General features: G+C 38.1%; 1 protein-coding gene across 5 annotated transcripts in view; it reads left to right on the top strand.

The window, feature by feature from the left end:
* The window catches only part of LOC126263191 (E3 SUMO-protein ligase PIAS3), a 266,664-nt gene that overhangs the window by 169,441 nt on the left and 76,501 nt on the right, over window positions 1-20,722 (top strand). For all 5 annotated transcript variants that reach the window (XM_049960248.1, XM_049960247.1, XM_049960252.1 and 2 more), the window contains one exon: window positions 13,904-14,030. In XM_049960248.1, the coding sequence (XP_049816205.1) occupies window positions 13,904-14,030 (127 nt within the window). The remainder of the gene's footprint in view (window positions 1-13,903; window positions 14,031-20,722) is intronic.

Here is a 20,722-nt window from a genome sequence, read left to right as displayed (position 1 = left end):
GGGCAGGGGTGGGATCAACGTTTTGAAATATGGTATAATTGGGGGGGGGGGGGGGGGGGGCAAATAAGAGTTGACACAATGATTAGAATATTGCAGCAAAGGGTCAGAAACAAAATAAGTGCAAGTAATTGGGGGAAGAAGAAAAAAAGTCATCTTGATAAAGATGTAGAAATAAAAATTTCCAACCACCAGAATGTCATACAGATTCTTTCTGTTGATTACTCACAATTTCTTTACCCATTTGGTATAATTCCAGCCTTTAAGTGTCCAAAATGTTTCATCACAATAATTATCAGCCAGTAATCACTTCACAACCAGTTGCGTGATCCAGTGGTAATAGCCGGCCGCTGGTGGCCGAGTGGTTCTGGTGCTACAGTCTGGAACCGCGCGACCGCTACGGTCGCAGGTTCGAATCCTGCCTCGGGCATGGATGTGTGTGTTGTCCTTAGGTTAGTTAGGTTTAAGTAGTTCTAAGTTCTAGGGGACTTTTGACCTCAGCAGTTGAGTCCCATAGTGCTCAGAGCCAGTGGTAATAATAAAACAATCTCCCATGGATGTAATTTCCAAACATCCCTTCTTGAACAATGTCCTCTCTTTATTAAATAAGAAAAAAAAAGTCACTTCAGGGTTGACTAAAGAAAAACACATTTACATAATCCATTCTTGTTAGGCAACTGATACTTGGGAACCTATATTTGATTAGGTTAGCAAAATATACATGCCTAACCTGTAAATGTGACAGCAAACATCACATTTGGATTTTGAAATGAGATTTTAGTCTTCCATACATTGTGTAGAGTGTAAATATGGTGATGGGCGGGTGGTGTGTGATACCAGCCCACTTGTAAGAATACTGGAGGTGTTCAGCATGTCCTTCCCCCTCCTTGTTTCTCAAGTGTAAACACGATAGTGCTGTGACCCTGGTGAGATTACCACTTCACCCAGTAGTAACTATGAAATTTTTACAACACAGAGATAAACAGTTATAATATTTTTGCGCTATTAGCTACAGTTAAGCAGTTATATTAACTCTCAGAGCAGATATTTTATAGAATTTGTGATTGATGTTTGTATATTGTGTTAAAATGATGTGATTTTATATCCTGTTAGCATAGTCTTGGTCAGTCCTTCGTTGCTGATAAGAGATGTTATCCACTTTGGATTCATTTTGGAGAAATAGTCACTCTTTCGCAGATTCTGTGAAATTTCACATCTATCAAGGCAAATAACAATTTAATCTCGATTTCTTATAGACCTATTATTTAAGTACATAAACTGTGATGCACGTACAGAACTAGGTTTAAATAATAAAACAATGTCATTTGGTATTTTCTGCAACCTAACTAATGCATTTGACTGTGTGAATCACAGTATTCTCCCAGATAAACTGAATAGGGGCAGCAGCCTTTTCTGTAGTTGTAGGAGCAACAGTCTAGATGATTGACTGGCCTAGCCTTGTCACATCCACCCAAACTGCCTTATTGTGCTGGTACTGTGACCAGCTGAAAGCAAGGGCAAATTACACCTATAATTTTTCCCAAGGGCATGCAGCTCTACTCTATGGTTAATTGATGATGACATCCTCTCGGGTAAAATATTCTGGAAGTAAAATAGTCCCCTATTCAGGTCTCCGGGTGGGTACTACTCAGGAGGAAGTTGTCATCAGGAGAAACAAGACTGACGTTCTATGGATCGAAGCATGAAATGTTAGCTCCCGTCATTGGGCAGGTAGGACAGATAATTTAAAAAGGGAAATGGATAGGTTGAAGTTGGATGTAGTAGAAGTTAGCAGGAACAGGACTTCTTGTCAGGTGAATACAGGGTTATAAATACAAAATCGAGTAGGGGTAATGCAGGAGTAGGTTTAATAATGAATAAGAAAATAGGAATACGGATAAGACACTACAAACACCATCCTCAGTGCATTATCATAGCCAAGATAGACACAAAGCCCATGTCTACCACAGTAGTAAAAAGAGATGAGACCTGGATAAGTTGAAAGAGTCAGTGGTTGTTGAGGATTTCAGAGGGAAAGTTAGGCAATGGTTGACTAGAACAGGGAAAAGAAATACAGTAGAAGATGAATGCGTAGCTTTGAGAGATGAAATAGTGAAGCCAACAGAGGATCAAATAGCTAAAAGACAAGGTCTAGTAGAAATCCTTTGATAATGCTGGAGATACTGAATTTTATCGATGAAAGGAGAAAATACAAAACTGAAGCAGGCAAAAGGGCATGCAAAGTCTCAAAAATGAGATTGACAAGAAATGCAAAACGGCTAAGGATAAATGGCTAGAGGACAGATTTAAGGTTTAGAAGGCTGTTTCACTAGGGACAGGAAGATACCACATGCAGGAAAATTAAGAGGCTTTTGGAGAAGAGATAAACAGTTGTATGAATATCAAGAGCTGCGACAGAAAACTGGTCCTAAGCAAAGAACGGAAAGCTGAAAGGTTGAAAGAGTAAATAAGGGTATGTACAAGGGAGGTGAAGACAATATAAAAATGCAAGAGGATGTAAATGAAGATGAGATAGAAGATACGGTGGTGCAAGAATAATTTGACAGAGCACTGAAAGACCTTTGGGATAGTCAGTCATGACACTTTCTTCCATCTCGTCTGTAAGATGTATAGTACTTCAGGAAGAATGTTATAATTCCAATTCCAAAGAAAGCAGTTGCTGACTGGTGTGAAAATTACCGAACAATCCGGTTGTAAGTCATGGTTGCAAAATATTAACACAAATTATCTACAGAAGAATGGAAAAACTTGTATAAGCCAACCTCGGGGAAGGTCAGTTTGGATTCCGGAGAAATGTAGGTACACGTGAGACAGTGCTGGTCCTACGACTTATCTTAGAAGGTAGGTTAAGGAAATACGATCTACATTTATAACACTGTGGACTTAGAGAAAGCTTTTGACAATGTTGACCGGAATACTTTTTTTTTTTTTTTTTTTTTTTTTTTGTTTTTTTTTTTTTTATTCTGATGGTAGCAGGGGTAAAATACAAAGAGCGAAAGACTATTCACAACTTGTGCTGAAACCTGACAGCAATTAACAAGAGTCGAGGGGCATGAAAGGGAAGCAGTGGCTGGGCAGGAAGTGAGACATGGTTGTAACTGTCCCCAATGTTATTTAAGGGGACCACACCGTGGTTCAGGTAAAAAAAAAATTTTTTTTCGGTTTTCATCATATTTCAGTAGATTAAGGTTTTATTTAAGTACTCTGAAAATGGTTTTGGTGAAAAAAAATTTTTTTCGAGCATTTAAAGAGCATTTTCCTACCACATGTGTTTATGTGCAACGCCCACTTTTCTGCATATATTTTAGATCTCTATATCCCCTACATTGCATGTTAGGGATTTTTTTTTACTCCCGAGTGTGTTGGCTATCCTTGGAATCTAAAGGTCGGCATTCTTTCGTTTCTGCTGTTTGTAAGCAACATGCTTTCAAATATGCGGTTATTTTTGTTCAAATGTGATTGCGAGTAGTTGTTATAGAAAACTTGCAGGTATATTATGGGCAGGCAATTAGGAGAAATAAAGAAAATCTGGAGGCAATGAAGAGAGATGTTTGGGCCATATTCTTCCATAAGTCCTCTACTGATGATAAGCCATGTCATGGATTGTGTCCATCAGGAGAAAATTCCCGGTGCAAATACAATAGGGCTCAGGCAACTGGAGAATCTTTTTCTCACCAGAATTCTCTTCCTGCTGCTGTTATTACAGCAATTAAACCTATTTTCAGATACTTGGCTCATCCTGACATTCTAAGGAAACGTCTGCATGGGCAGACACAGAACCCAAATGAATGTTTCAACTGCATAATTCGGAACCGCCTTCCTAAAACTGTATTTTTAGGCAAGCATACAATGAAACTAGGAGTTCATGATGCTGTTATTACATTCAATTGTGGTAATATTGGAAAGTGTTGGGCACTGAAAAAGCTGGGAATTAATCCTGGTGAAAATATGATCACTGGGCTGCAACATTGTGATAAAATGGGGATAGCCGATGCATCTGATATGGCCAAGAAAGCAAGGCAAACATCCAGGAAGGTGAAAAAGAAGCTGGAAGACCTGCGAGAGGCCAAAGAAGGGCCATCATATGCAGCAGGACAGTTTTAATTAACTGTAAGTAACAAATTCCAAAAGTTTTTTCTTTAAAGTCAATTTCCCGCAGACTAAAATTTTCAGTACATATGCCTCATTATATCGGAAACTATCGTAGATAAATGAATGAAATTTTCAGAGACTCTGCATAACATAAAAAGCTACCTATGGTACTACATTCATTAATATTCCCCCATTAGGAAGTTCAAAAAAAAATTTCTGCAGAAAAACTTAATATTTTTTGTTAATAAATTAAAAAAAGTATTTCTTAAAAACTATAAAATGGATAAAGTACATTTTATTACAGTTGACTCTATTAGCATAATGTAACATACAGTAAAAATATTAAGGTCCTGCATCAAATAGTTTTTTCAGAAATGAGTCAAATACTTGCCTAAATTAACATGGATTAGATAGGCAAGGTGTGGTCTCCGTAATCTGTACATTGAGCGAGCAGTAAAGGTAACCAAAGAAAAAAATGGAGTAGAAATTGAAGTTCAGGGAGAAGAAATAAAAACTTTGAGTTTTGCCGATAACATCATAATTCTGTTAGAGACAGCAATGTACTGGGAAGAACAGTTGAACGGAATGGACAGTGTCTTGAAATGAGAATATAAGAGAAGCATCATCAAAAGCAAAACAAGGCTAATGGAATGTAGTAGGGGAAAAAATCAGATGCAAATGAGGGAAATAGATTTAGGAAATGAGACATTTAAAGTTGTAGACGAGTTTTACTATTTTGGCAACAAAATATCTGATGATGGCTGAAGTAGAAAGGATATAAAATCTACTCTGGCAGGATATAAAATCTACTCTGGCAGTGGCAAGAAAAGTCTTTCTGAAGAGAAATTTGTTAACATGGAATGTAGACTTATATGTTACCAAGTTTTTCTGAAGGTATTTGTCCTGAGTGCAGCCTTGTATGGAAGTGAAACATGAACAATATCTAGTTTAGAGAACAGAAGCTTTTGAAATGTGGTGCTACAAAAGACTGCAGAAGATTAGATGCGAAGATCATGTAACTAATGAGGAGGTATTTAATAGCATTGGGGGAACAAGAAATTCGTGGCACTAAATTCACTAAAAGATGGGATTGGTTGACAGGACACATTCTGAGACATAAAGTTATCACTAGTCTGTGTTAGTGTTGTGGAGGGAGTAAAACATCTTAGAGGGAGGAGAGCTGCATCAAAACAGTCTTTGGACTGAAGACCACAACATCAGCAACAACAAATTGAAGTTTTAAGGGATTGATGGTTTAGCCAACTAGTAGTGCATAATGTTGTATCTGAACCCAAAAGAATGCAGAAATTTGTACCTAGTAATTCAACCAGTGTAGTCCGGTGACATTGTTCTACCCAGGGGAGAAATCATGTATATGTTTCCCCAAGGATCAATCTTAGGTCCACTAGTGTTCCTCATATGTGCAAATGAACTTCCTTCTAATGTACAACAAGCAGAGTTTGTTCTTTTTACAGGTGACCCTAGTATTGTAATCAACCCATACATACATAGCAGAAAGAGATTAAGGAGTGCCCGCATCTCGTGGTCGTGCGGTAGCATTCTCGCTTCCCACGCCCGGGTTCCCGGGTTCGATTCCCGGCAGGGTCAGGGATTTTTCTCTGCCTCGTGATGGCTGGGTGTTGTGTGCTGTCCTTAGGTTAGTTAGGTTTAAGTAGTTCTAAGTTCTAGGGGACTGATGACCATAGATGTTAAGTCCCATAGTGCTCAGAGCCATTTGATTAAGGAGTAGACAATATCCTTAAAAGTATCACAGATTTTTTTTTTTTTTTTTTTTTTTTTTTTTTTTTTTTTTTTTTTTACAAATGGTATCACCCTCATTTTTGATAACACAACGTATTCAGTTCTGCACATCTGTGGGTACTACACCAGTGATAAGTGTAACACATGATGAGGAAATAAGAAATTGGGTGGAAACTTCAAATTGATGAGACTTTAAACTGAAGAAAGCCCATTTTGGAACCGTTAAAACAACTTAGTTCAGCCTCATTTGCACCTAGAATAATTGCAAATCATGGGAAGAGACAAATCAATAAGCTGACATATTTTGCATATTTTCGTTCTTTCTTAAAGCTTTAATTGCTCAGAAACTTGTAGAATAATATGGTGGTGCACAACAGTTATGATCTTGTACACTTATTAAATTTATCCATGTTATATGAATGTTATTTGAGGCCTGTGACTGTATTGTAAGATTTTTATGAAATGATATATACTGTAACAGTCACCTTTTACTAATGTTTTATTAGTGTGGCATGTTTCAGCAACATGGTGCTATCATCAGGTGCATTTACATTTCTGTTTACATTGTAATTAAGGTGAAGTTATTTTCTTTTGCTGTGTGTGCCAGTGAGGCTGCGTGTCGAAACAGACGTCTGTTTTTGACAGGCATGATTAGCTTATTTTCTTGGTGAATTTATTGTACATTTTTGTTGGTAATTTCATTGTCTAACACACAGAGCACAAGTACATCACAACTTAACACTTTCAGAATCATTTGTTTACATCAGTCCAAAAAATCTTTAAAGCTAAGCTAAACTAGTTTCTGCTGTTAAAGCAGTATTATGGAGTGAAGATGAAACATTTAATGTAGATGTATTTCTGTTACGTCATATATTAGGTGAGTAATTGGTAAACACAATTTTCCCCATGAAATGGTCATTCAACATTGGAGAATTTTTCAAAGAAGTTAGTATTATTATGTTCGAGTTTATCATTTACCAACATGTCTCCATAAACTGTGCAAAGAATGAATATTTCCAATTCTTCATATAAGTCCATAAGGTGTCCCTCGTTCATTTTACGTAAAATATGAAGGTCATGACCAATATCCTGGAATGGGTGTCCTGGGTGTTTTTTTTTTTATTTTATTTTTTATTTTTTTTATTTTTTATTTTCTTTTATTATTTTATGGGGGTAGCTGTTGCTGATTTATTATAGTTGTTTGTGTGGCACGCATGTATGTGTTCATTATATCTTTTTTGGATGTGTCACCCGGTTTGACCTACATAGATACAACAAACTTATAAATGCCTACCACATCAACAACTGTAATAAATCTGCAATATCCACCCACATGAAAAACATGTGATCTGGATAGAAATATTTTCATCTTCACAGCATAATACTGTTTTAACAGTAAAATGAGTTTATCTTAGCTTTAAAGGCTCTTTGGAGTGACTGTAAACATATGATTCTGAAAGTGTTAAATTGTGAAGTACTTGTGCTCTGTGTGCCAGGCAATGAAATTACCAACTGAAGGAAATGTAAGTAAATGCACTAGCAAAATGAACTATCATGCCTATCACTTAATGCACACAATAAAACATTTATTTTTTTGAATAGGCATATTTTTTGACACACAATCTCGCTGGCACTCACAGCAAATGAAACTAACCTCTCTTCATTTTAATTACAATGTAAAAGTAACTGCAAATGCACCTGATGTTGGCAGCAACATGACGTGCTAATGGAATTCTAGTAACAAATGACTCTTGCAATATGTATTATTTCATAAAAATCGTAGACATTTGTTTAAATTTTTGGGTGTTCTGACTACTGTGTCACAGCATATTTATTCCCTCATGAAGTTTGTTGTAAATAATCCACTGCAGTTTAAAAGAAACAGTGATGTATGTAACTGTAATACTAGAAGGAAAAATTAGGTTCATTACTCCACATTAAGATTTCTTTAGCACAAAAAGGTGCAGGATGTTACAACAAAAATTTTTGATAACTTAGCTAACAGACAGCAAAGTAAATTGAAAACAAACTTTTTTAGTTTCTCCTTCCATAACTCCTCCTGTTCTGGAGAAGGATTTATGTTTCTGTAATGTGTGAAAGGCGGTGGGTAGCAATTACTAACTCACATCTGCAGATATTTAAAGGAAAGAAAAGAAAAAATAAGACCTTTATCAATGTTCAACATGTAGCCATATTTAAAAATTAAGTTGTGACGTGTATGTAAAATGACTTCTTCCACATGATTGCAATTTATTGAGCAAATGATGCATGTAACATGAAATTAACTAACTGACATAAATCGACACAGAACTGTGTGGGAATTTTGGAAATTTGTGGTAAGTTTCTATGGGACCAAACTGCTGAGGTCATTGGTCCCTAGGTTTACACACTACTTAATCTAACTTAACAGGAGGAACAACACACACACACGTTCAAGGTAGGACTCGAACCTCTGACAGGGGAAGCTGGTGGCCTAACTGTCTGGGAGACACTCTGAACCAAATTACTGAACCCATTCTACAGCATGACCCAAGGGACCTAATTAGCCATCTCACCAAAAGGGGCACTATATTTGGATCCTCCCCTCCAGCATTATTTTCCCAGAACTCCATTTATGTGAAGTTGTCTGCAAACATATTCTCACATCCCAACACCCTCTCTGACGTAACCTCTGTTAGTATGAGATCCCTCCTCTTTGTTGTTGTCATTGTTATATATAATTTTTTTATCTTTACTTTTATCTCTGCCCTATCACCTCTGGGCTGAAGTTGGCACCGTGTTTACCAATGTACTATCCCTGACTCCAACTACATGATACCTGTGGATGATTTTTTAAGGCAGTTTTTCATCTGCCTCAGTTACATTATGTCGCTGATTGCTGCGCAAACTCTCTCTCTACGTACGCGTACACAATAATTACTCTACCATGAAAACATTTGGGATTACACTCTCTGGTATGAGACATTTCCGGGTAGGTCTGCTGGGGGCCAAACTGCACAATAACCCTGTGTTCGGTGTGGGGCGGCAGTGGGGTGAGTGGACTGCTGTGGCCTATTGTGGGGTTGTGAACTACAGAGGGCTATGGCGGGGACTAAGCCTCTCCGCCGTTTCTAGGTCCCAGTTCAATACATATATACACAAGTAAAAAGCACTCCATCATAACTACCAACCATTCCCCATTCATATCTTTCCACTAGTGCCAAGCAATAAAGCAAACACCAATACAGGACATCTAACATCCCCCCTCCTCATTATCAATAGCCAATCAGAGTGGCCAAAACATTAAAAATTTTACACACTGACAATGCGGTCAACTGGGAGTGGCGTGGTGATATGTTCTTCCTCTTCTCACCCATTCCATTATAAACTTGCTTTCTGTAAGTCTATGTTCACCATATTTGTGAACTGTCATTATCTCCAGTTTCCATAGGGAAATAGATGTCTAATTTGAGGTACATTGCCATTCATAATGGTGGTAGTTGACAAGATTTAACTTACTCTAAAAAGTTTTAAAAAATTTTACATTTAACAGGTAATAATGTTGGGCTTCTGCATGATCAGTTGGTCAGTAAAAATCAGACTTCTTACAATGTCTTGATAAAAAACAAAATCTGTCTACTTAATTTGCTCACAATTTTTTTCCTTCTTTTGCACACTGTATTGTAATGATTTTAATACTCTTATTACTTTTATACATATAGCTATTTTGATTATTTTCTATTTACACCCATTTGTAAACTTGTAGGGGCCTTTGTTTTTTTGGCAACATTTGATTATACAGTATTCCTGTTGTTTGTGTTCTTCTAATTTCCAAGCATTTTGAATTTTTATCTTGTGCGCCATCGTACACTGTCAGTTAAGATGCTACCTAATCACTTTTACTTATTGTCTGTAGCTATTTTTTATGGCCTTATGCCTACATTTGTTAAGTTTTACCAACACTAGCATCTTCTGTTGATGTCCTGCCCTACTAGTGCGGGAAACATGGTTCTCCCCTGCACTCTAGTGGCAATGTGGCCATCACTTAGACCGTTTACTCACCTGCTCTTCACATTGATTCGATGTGTGTGTCGCTCTACACTGCACTTCCCTTGGTGGCTGTGACTATTTCAAAGTAATTTCCATTACTTTATTTGCCTATGCACCCACGTCTCCCCCCCCCCCCCCCCTTTAATTTTGCTTTCATAAATTTTACCACAGTTTTTATCCTTCCAAGTTTACACATTTGCTTTTTTCCCCCCATGTATTTTGATGGCTTGTTCCTCCTGTAGATGATTTGTTACCATCATTCTGACTAATTGCCGTACCAGCCAGTGATACACAATGCTTTGCTAATGTTAATTTATTTTTAAAAAATTAATCCGTTTTTAAAATTTTGTGCAGCTAAGAACAATGCCCTTTAGTTTGTAACTTTATATAATTATTTCCTTGCTGTTCCTTTTCTTTTATAAAGATCTGGGGAAGCCTTAACCAGGCAAAACTTGTTATTTGTAATAAAAATAACTTTAAAACTGAGACTGTTTCTTTATATAAGTAAAGACATTACGTGTCAGCTTTAGGCCAAAGCATTCTTCAGAAAAGGGAAACACACACATGCACATCTCACACACACAGCTGCCCACTATCTGTAGCTGCTTAGGCCAGAATGCAACTGAGAAGTGTCAAACAGGAGCAACAACCAGGAATGGAGCAGCAGGGAAGGGGGAAGGATAGCAGGGTACGGATGGGGAAAGGAGAATCAGAATTGCCTGTTGGAGCATGCAGGGACTAGAGGCAGCTGGACAGGGCTGCTTGGTGCAGCATCAGTAGGCTGTGCTGGAGAAGGGGGGGGGCAGAGTGGTGAGCTGAAAGGGGAGAAGCAGAGAAGGGGAATGGACCAGAGGGTGTGCGGACAGAGAGCAGTGCACATGGAGGGTGAGGGGAGGCGAATTGTGAGAAGGTGACAAGGTAGAGGTGGCAGAAACTGTTGGATCGAGGGGTTGAAGACAGCTTGGTTTCAGGAGCAGAAAATGTGTTGTAAGGTTAACTCCCATCTACGCAGTTCAGAAAATCAGATGGTGGAGAGGAGGATCTGTATGGCCAGTGTTGTGAAGCAGCCATTGAAATCAAGCATGTTATGTTCAGCTGCATGTTTTGCCACAGGATGGCTCACTTTGTTCTTGGCCACAGATTAATGATGGCCATTTATCCTGGTGGACTATGACGTATGGCTGCTTTCGCAGGTGGTCCAGCCCCTGGTGTTGTAGGATAACCTTGCAGCCAAAGATGACTGTCCCACCAATGTAATGGTAGATTACAGCAATGGATTGGGTCAGGCACAAGTGAGCAGGGATGAAGAGAAGCACTGAAAAAGTGGTTGGTGTCCAGGAAGTAGGAGAGCAGACCACTGGTATAGATTCATCAGAGCAGCAATGCTTCCAATGAGATCACATTAAATTAATCTATGGACATTCTGAATTGGCCCTCACACACTCAGTATCATTGACACAATAGTGTTGTGTCAATATATTCTGCCAAATTGCAAGGCAAGCACAGTATTACTGTGCATTATTTATGCCCAGGATGTGTCACTTAGAACACTGCATTCGTAGTGAACATGTCGGCACTCGCTAATGAAGAACTGACATGTATTGCGGTAGAGTTGGTTGTCGTGCAACACGTAGGCAGAAATTATGTGGAAAGGAGGAACAAGCCCAAGAATATTTTTGATAATATTTCAGTGGTCCAGGAGCTCTTTCATGGCAGTGTAGATTTGAAAACCACAACAATTATTTATAACAATGAAAATAATGAATTTTTGATAATATAATATAAACGGATAGATAAAAAATCTACTCACCAAGTGGTGGCATGTGAACACACAGACGAAAGGATTTAGCTTTTACAAGCTTTCAGAACCAGTGGCTCCTTCTGGCAGAAGAGCTGAAGGGGAAGGAACAGGGGTGAATCTTATTTGTCTATTCTGAGAACTGCTGCAAGTAAATCAAGTCAAACTTTTGTACTTAATGTCATGATACCATGATCTTCAGTTTCCTCTGCTATTCTGGACAGCAAGATATATGGCATTTTCTGATCATCTGAACATCTTTTCTTCAAAGTCATAGATAGCACTTTCACTTACATCTTCCAGCCTCTTTCTTGATATTTTGTTATTTACCTTTTTTCGGTTGTTTGAGAAATTCTTTGTCATGGCAGGAACTGACATTAATTGCACAATACCGCCATTACACAGTACAATATATCGAACAACTCTCCGGATTTTAAAGCTCTGCAGACCTCTTCAGTATTTTGTGCAATGCGTCAGTACCAATCTCAGATGGTCAAGTATCATTGGACAGTAGTCATTTTTGGGTGATTATTTAGACTACACTTTTTTATTTGTGTGTCTGATTCCCCCTCTCCTAAGCAACATGGGAATTTCTGGAGAATAGCTGTGCATGCCTCATGGGCAATCAACAAAGCATATACACCTCAAAGAGTAAGATAATTAAGTCTTTTCGAACACTGGCGTTACATTCTCTCATAGTATTTAGTGTTTTGAACTCTTGAGACGATGTGAGACAGAAGTTACTCAGATGTTAATAAGCTGTTGCTGTTTTAAATTGACATGCTAGCTAGTATTATATTGCTGCTTACTACTGTCTCTTTGCCGCGCGGGATTAGCCGAGCGGTCTAGGGCGCTGCAGTCATGGACTGCGCGGCTGGTCACGGCGGAGGTTTGAGTCCTCCCTCGGGCATTGGTGTAGGTTAAGTAGTGTGTAAGCTTAGGGATTGATGACCTTTGCAGTTAATCCCATAAGATTTCACACACACACACACACACACACACACACACACACACACACACACACACTGTCTGTTTGGGCTTGATTGTAATGTTTGCTTAGAGCCTTTCACAACTCTTCTGTCATGTCATCATAAATTCTGGAAGCGTGAATGACCAGAATCACCTTAATGAGATTTGCACTCTGCAGCAGAGTGTGTGCTGATATGAAACTTCCTGGCAGATTAAAACTGTGTGCCGGGCCGAGACTCGAACTCGGGACCTTTGCCTTTCGCAGGAAAGTGCTCTACCAACTGAGCTACCCAAGCACGACTCACGACCCGTCCTCACAGCTTTAATTCTGCCAGTACCTCATCTCCTACCTTCCAAACTTCACAGAAGCTCTTCTGCGTATCTTGCGGAACTAGCACTCCTGGAAGAAAGGATACTGTGGAGACATGGCCTGGGGAATGTTTCCAGAATGAGGTTTTCTCTCTGCAGTGGAGTGTGTGCTGATATGAAACTCCCTGGCAGATTAAAACTGTGTGCCGGACTGAGACTCGAACTCGGGACCTTTGCCTTCTGCGGGCAAGTGCTCTACCAACTGAGCTACTCAAGCACGACTCATAACCCGTCCTCACAGCTTTAATTCCGCCAGGTTTCCTCCAGGAGTGATAGTACTCCAAGGTTCGCAGAAAAGCTTCTGTGAAGTTTGGAAGGTAGGAGACGAGGTACTGGTAGAATTGGAACTGTGAGGACGGGTCGGGAGTCGTGCTTGGGTAGCTCAGTTGGTAGAGCGCTTGCCCACAAAAGGCAAAGGTCCCAAGTTCGAGTCTCAGTGCAGCAAACAGTTTTAATCTGCCAGGAAGTTTCATATATACTTATTAATATCCAAATGTTCTGTAGTTTACAACACTTGGGATGCTGAGATCAATACATACATAAATAAAATGAAACCTTTAGAGATGCTTTTTCTCTCTTAAATGTGTGATTATGTAATTACCTATCCAAGCGGAATAGGTATCTATAGTGTGTACTTACACATGTGATACTACAAACACTCTTTAATCAAATGTAGATACCAGTGATCTGTGGTGAAATTATTTCTCTATGTGTAGGGGCTAGTGTAAGGTAACACTGAAACACCCAGTTTTATAAAATAATTTGTCTATTTCATAAAACATTTAAGTTAGAGGGAACTGTGGCCCTCATTTTGCTTTTGTTTCCATTATATATGGCTTTGATATAATAAACTTCTTTCTCTTAAAGGTACTTCCAGCAAGTTCTGGCTTCTCCAAAATTGCCTATTGACGGCAATGAGATTCAGCTACATCAGGATGGTTCTTGGTCTTCGCTAATTGTTAAAAATGAACAGACCAGGGTGCTTTCTCCTATTGTAAGTTTATATATATACATATATATTTTAGTAAGCTTCTGAACAATGTAGTTTTTATTTTTGTAGAAACGTAACATATTTGTTATGTGCATTTTAGCAGTGTTGGGTTTTGGTGTGATGGGTTGTTTTCCTTATCTCACCTTGCTTCCCAGGCAAAGAGAGATGCGTAAGGTAGGATTGTAATTCGTCCCCATTTTGTTTAGCTCTGGGGTTTTTAGGTCAGAGTGGGTATGTTAGGTTAAGTGTGTAAGTGTTGCAAGTTTGCCAGCCTTTATTTACAAACAATGAAGTGACACAGTGGCTGCTTTGGTGCAGTGATTGTCTAAAATTGTCTATTGTTTTATATTATTGCATTCGAGTAAGCAGAGGGAAATGCTATTCACTTAGCAGGAAAAACATTCATTGTCTGTATAGGCTAGTTTTAAATTAATAATTGCTCCAAATTAAGAACAAAACAAAATTAATATTTGTTTAATTCCCAGGTTACCAGCACTGCACACTTCTCACCTCCCCACAGTAATCTGTATATGGGGCAGTTGTAGACCCCTCCACTCTCAGCACTCCTCTTTGAAATGTTTGCGTGAACAAATCGTACTCGTAGGGCAGCTTAAATCTTCAGGATGAAAATTGTATGGACTAGTGGTTGTGTACTGAACTTTCCATAAAGATTAGCAGCTATAAAAGAATAAAGTGTCATTTTAAAATGTGAAAATATCACATAAGTAATGATGCTGGATTCTTTTCACCTCAATTGGTGACCACCATGTCGTGAAATTTGTAGTCGGACCTCAGTTGCTGCAGGAGAGAGTTTTCATTTTACAATAGCTCTAAGTTTGGAAACCATTCTTGAATTTGTGAACTATGCCCATAATTGTTTATCATGTTTAGGGCAGAAAAGCTCCTCTCAGCTGAGACACTGGTGGCAGGAGTAGTCAGATAAGTTCAGATTTCCAAATTTCACCGTATGCTATTCAGAGTCAATTTGATTTAATAAACTTCATTAAATCAACAACATTATCGTGGCACATTCCTCGTGGTTATAAATAATTCCTCCTGGATTATAAATAACTACTAGCTGTGATAGCAAACAGGAAAATTAAAAAAAAATGACTATAGTAGTATCTTAAAGACTGGAATCCAAATCTAGGGAAACCATCTTTATATTGATCAAAAGTCGTAGTCAAAGTTACTGAATTCATTTTGTTACTGCCCCTTCACTGATTCCAAAATTTTACTGTAGATTCTTCTAATGGTGGTTTTCAAATTGACTTCAGCATCATTCCTCAGACATTGAGTTACTGGATCATCTGTACAAGGTGTCCAATAAAAGTAATGAGGATGATTTTTTATCAATCAAAGGTTTTTTCAAACTGCAATATTGCCTCTTCAAAATAGTTCCATTTGGCAGCTATACTCTGGCGGATTTGTTGTTCTCGGTCTCGGTAACGGCACTGAAAGGCTTCAAGTTGTACAGCCTTTAACATGTTGGTCACATTCTTTTGGATGTTCTCCAGAGTCCCAAAATTACATGCTTTTAATACTTTTTTAATTTTGGGAAAAGAAAAAAGTCACAGGGACTCTGATCAGGTGAATGGGGAGGCCATGGAATAACAGGAAAGCCTTTTGAGGTCAGAAATTCCGTGATGGAACTGGCTGTGTGACATGAGACGTTGTCATGATGCAGCATCCACTTGATTGCAGTGCCTGGTCTCACTTGATTCACAATTTTTCTGAGCCTTTCACGGACATCTTTGTAAAAAACTTGATTGACAGTTAATTCTGGAGGAACAAATCTTTATACATTATACCTCTACTGTGAAAAAAGCAAATTGGAATTGTTTTGATCTTTGTTTTGCTCACTTGTGCTTTTCGTGCAAGGAGATGTCTCAGTGTGCCACCTTTCACTTTGCCGCTTTCTCAGGATCGTATTCAAAAATCAGTCACCATCTGTGATCACATGACTGAACTTCATGGTGATTGACAATCATCTCAATAAAATCAATGCACACTTTTCTTGGATTATCCTTCTGCTCAGATGTGAGGTTTTTCAACACCATTTTGATGCAAAAATTTGACATGTGCAAAACTTTGACCAAAGTTTGACATGCAATGAAAGTGTTTAAACATGTCACCCATCATCCTTATTGTTGAACGTCAGTGTGATCTCGCAAGAACATGCTCACATTCAACATTTTTCTCAGTTGTTAGTCCCCTCCCACAAGATTAACAAAAAACTTGATGGCATAGCTCTAAATTCTGCCGTTCAAGTTGCATAACACACAACTTGATTGGTTGCGCTCTCAAAACTCACGTGATGGCTTTAAGGAGCTGGAACTCGGACTGAGCATCTGGAAGGGATGAAGACGCTGACAGGTCTACACAAGTAGAACTACTAAGCACTCCGGGTCACTCGCAGTGTTGTCAGCCTCGTTACTTTTCTCCTACACCTCATATACTATTCATAAAAGACTTCTTACCATATTCTTAGAAATCCATCACACATGGTGTTCAACATATCTCTGAATTCCTTAACTTCTGTTTCACAATAACCAAGGTCATGGACTCTGGTGTGCAATATATCAAATAATGCTCCATGAGTAGCAGTGCAGGTTCTTCATTCCACTTCTCATCTGTACACTCTTCCCAGAGCTCCAGCAGCTACTTGCACAGCCTGTTCAAAAGAAATTGGTCATTATTTGAATTGTAATGTACAGCAAGTGCAAACTTGCAAAGTTCACTGAGATAATGAGAAGTTGGCAATACTAAAGCCTAAAATTGAGTTTGACAAACCACGTGAAGAATACTTACAAATGTTAATGCATCCATCACAGACTGATCAAAGGTTACATATGTCTTGCTTTATTTTGCTTTATCATTACAGCTATATAATTATTGTGTGCCAAAAATTTATTTATTACAGCAAGTACAAGGGTCAGTCAAAAAGTAATGCCTCCCATTTTTTTTGCAATTTCGATTTGGCAAGAATTTCAAATGCAACTACATAAGTTGAAAAACATGACATTGTTGATTAATTTTTGACTTTCCAATATAATATCCATCCTTTTCCACAGTTTTGGTCTGTATTTTAACAAAGGCATATATTCCATTGTGGTAAAACTTACGATCCTATTCCGAAGCCATTGATGCAAAGAAATTTTCACAGCGTCATCTTAAAATTGAATTCTGTGATATACTCCTTTTAGCAGCCAAAAAAGGCCGAAGTCTGGTGGTGCCAGCTCAGGGCTGTATGGGGGATAAGACAAGAATTCTCATCCAGTTTCCACAATCTCCTCTATGGTACCCAACTTGCACAAATTTTTCTGGTATCCCAGTTGTTGAATAATCCTCACCATACTTTCCTAACTGAGGGAGGTAATGCAACACAAAAACGTCTGCAGTCACACAACAGTCGCCGTGAATGATGTCGACGACTTGCTGAATGTTGTGCGGAGGCACTGAGTCATCAGCCTGCATTTTGTCAGCCAACAGTGTTTGCCCTTCACCTTAGTTACAGCAACGAACCCACTGCCCAACAGTGCCGATACCCACTGTTGCATCATTGTACACATTTTTCAGTCTCTCATGAATGTGAATTTGTGTTTCAATTCAATTCAAGAACCATATCACATAACACTGTCTCAATATGAACACGGATGTTGGCCATTTTGCAAGTGACTATAGTACTGGCATCTATCGACTCGGAAAGTTACTACTGCAATGGATTTGAGAAGAAGCTTTGCGGAGTAGTGCCAAATTCAAATTTTTGAATTGACGAATCTTATTTAAGAAGGAAAAAAAAAGAAAAACATTATGGCAGGCATCACTTTTTGAGTGACCCTCATATATTTTTCAAATTTTGCAATTACATCCTCCTTTTTTCTTTCTTTCTTTCTTTCCTTCCTATTACATACATCTGCACATTTCATCGTAATATTGACATCAAAATTTTGCGGTTACTTGTGCTTACTGTTATGAAACATGCCATCCGACAGCTGCTACCTCACTGGTTACTTGCAGTCATGTGTTCCCATCTCATAGCAGGGTGACCAGTGCCTGCATTGCTTCACTAAACACATAAGTAAGAGCGTTGCACCTGATCTATATTACTAAATGGCTGGCTAACTTTTTCGCACTGATCCCCACTCCCAGCCTTCCCTCCATCATCAGGCATAATGTTTTAATTTATTACCTCTGTACTACTAACTTTCTGTGCTATACAATTTGCAGATAGTATCCACATATACAACTAAATGTACCTGCAAAATTATAACATAAAAAAATAAAATTGCAATGTGACATAATACTTTGATTGTGACTATATATGATGTAATTTCATGCTCTTTCTTTTAACACATGTAAAAAATTGTGCAACAGTAAAAGATTTTGCTTTTTGACAAATAAATATATCTTTGTTCCAAACATTTCTGTTTAAATTGTTTGAATAATTCTGATATATGGATTGCATCCACTTGATATGATCTTAGAAGTGAATATTTGAATTCTCTCAATGTTTGCTGTATTACAAAATTACAGACCAAAACTGACAATAAAGATAAAGAAATAACTTTAACACGAGAAGCAGAAACACTAACAACTAAAAACATTACATTATTTTATTATGGTGTCATATCAGAAAGAATAGCCCATAACTTTTGTAAAACTAATGTATGAATCAGTTTCCACATCCATGACAAAAGTAGGGACAGTCGTCAGACACACGCACACAAAACATAGCCACTTACACAATCAAGAAGTTATAAAAACAAATGTGATATCACACATTGTTTGCACATTTCAGTGTTCACATTGTTTATTATTCACAGAGCTCTACCAGAGAGTTTACTCATGTTTTACAACTGGTCAGGTGGTAGGCCACAGGGTTGGTCGCACAATTCACACACACAGTTGCTGCCGGGGGTGTGGAAACTCTTGTTCTTACATATTTTGTGGTGGTATCCATGCGCTGCTATTGAGTTCACCAGTTGTTGGAGTTCTTGATTTGTGTTGGTCCAGGATCCGTTTGTCATGGCTTATGTTGTATAAAAGTGCACATTTATTCTAATAACAAAATAAAATAAAATTTGGTGAATTTGAAAGTTTCTATGTATGGCAACAAGTAGATGTTTCTCCAACAGATTCAGTGAAACACCAACATCATACAGCAATCATTAAGTGTCTTACATATGGTAGAGAAAGAAAGATTAATGGATGCTGTAGAAGAAATTTATATTTATAGTGCCTTCAAAGAACAACCACAACATATACTTGGTGAACAAATGGACCTCACAAATAAAAATTTTCTTGATGGTTTTAGACATATACCCTAACATATTACACTGTAAGTGCGCACTTTCAGATATCACCCTGTCATGATATACATAATCTACTCAAAATTACAGTACATAAAATGGAATGTCATGATCAGTACATGATTAGTGTCATAGACTGGTTGCTGTTTAAAATGCATGCATATTGTGTTGTAACTCTGCCCAGTCTCAACCTTGTGTCAAAAATATTGAAATTGGTTGTATGATTTATTTTCTAGATGCTTCTGTTGCAGGGAGACATAAAATACATCTTGCAATGGCAGCCAGGCCTGGTAGAACTCTTTCTTGTCTGCTCTACTATTTCAAGATATCATCTCAGGGTGCATTAAAATATAGGGATATACTTCATCTGCTGTGGAGGAGTTGTTATTCTTCCATTCCTTGAATCAACAATCTCTCTTCCTGGGTGGTACTGATACTGCACTTGTAGCCTCTATGTTAATAAACAAAAGAGAGAGAAATAATACCAAACTTAGGTGGAAATCATAGTGGTGTACCTGTAAAAAAATGTGGTTTCCACTGATAATATATTATACGTATTATAATAAATCCGTAGACCAAAAGACAGTATACAGCAACTATTGAAAAATGATTACATTAATAATTGCATGTCTTACCTGCATAACTTGCAGACATTTGTTGCACAGTGCTAGGAATTTTTTGCTTTTCATTGATGTCAAGCATGTTAGTGTCTTGGAAAGATGGCCAAAGAAATGTAGAAATTTTATTTTTGGAAGTAATTACAACCTTCTCATGTAGAAAACTCAGGAGCTCTATTTTTAATCCCTCGTACCTCCTGTTAAGATATGCATATGTGTTACGCTACTTAATCACAAATCTATTCCATTCCCCATCATAATGAAGTCATCTTTGTACCTCCAGTCACTCCAGTCATTGTCACTGACACTGCAGATTTGCAGTTTATGAAACCAAAGGATAACTAACTGTATTCTAGGTTCTTTTCACCTTCTGTTTCGTTAGTGGCCTCTTTAAATGGTTTCCAGAAATTGCAATTCTTCCTGCATCTCATTATCTTATTCCTGTAATCTGTAAGCAGAATTCTTTTCCATCAGCAAAGCAGCAGTTTTGTTACATTGAGCGTGTGAAGAGTCTAGTGTAGTGAACAAGTGTTTCCAACCAATGCCGACCCCTTGTTTCAAAAAGGAGCAGAGGCCTCATTTCATGTACCGTACCATGCATTTTGCTGTATTTATTGTTGCTCCGATGTTCGGAGCATCGAAAGTGTGGCCAGATGCTGTGTTCATACGATGAACAGTACAGGGAAGCCTATCGTGATTTTCCAAATTTTTTATTATATTATCTTAACATTCTGGAATAATTTTGTAAATAAAACTTCATTCGCAA

Source organism: Schistocerca nitens, chromosome 6 (assembly GCF_023898315.1).
Source record: "Schistocerca nitens isolate TAMUIC-IGC-003100 chromosome 6, iqSchNite1.1, whole genome shotgun sequence".
In the NCBI taxonomy this organism is placed as follows: domain Eukaryota; kingdom Metazoa; phylum Arthropoda; class Insecta; order Orthoptera; family Acrididae; genus Schistocerca; species Schistocerca nitens.
Note: the sequence above shows the minus strand (reverse complement) of the source record. Positions and strands in the feature narration are given on the sequence as shown.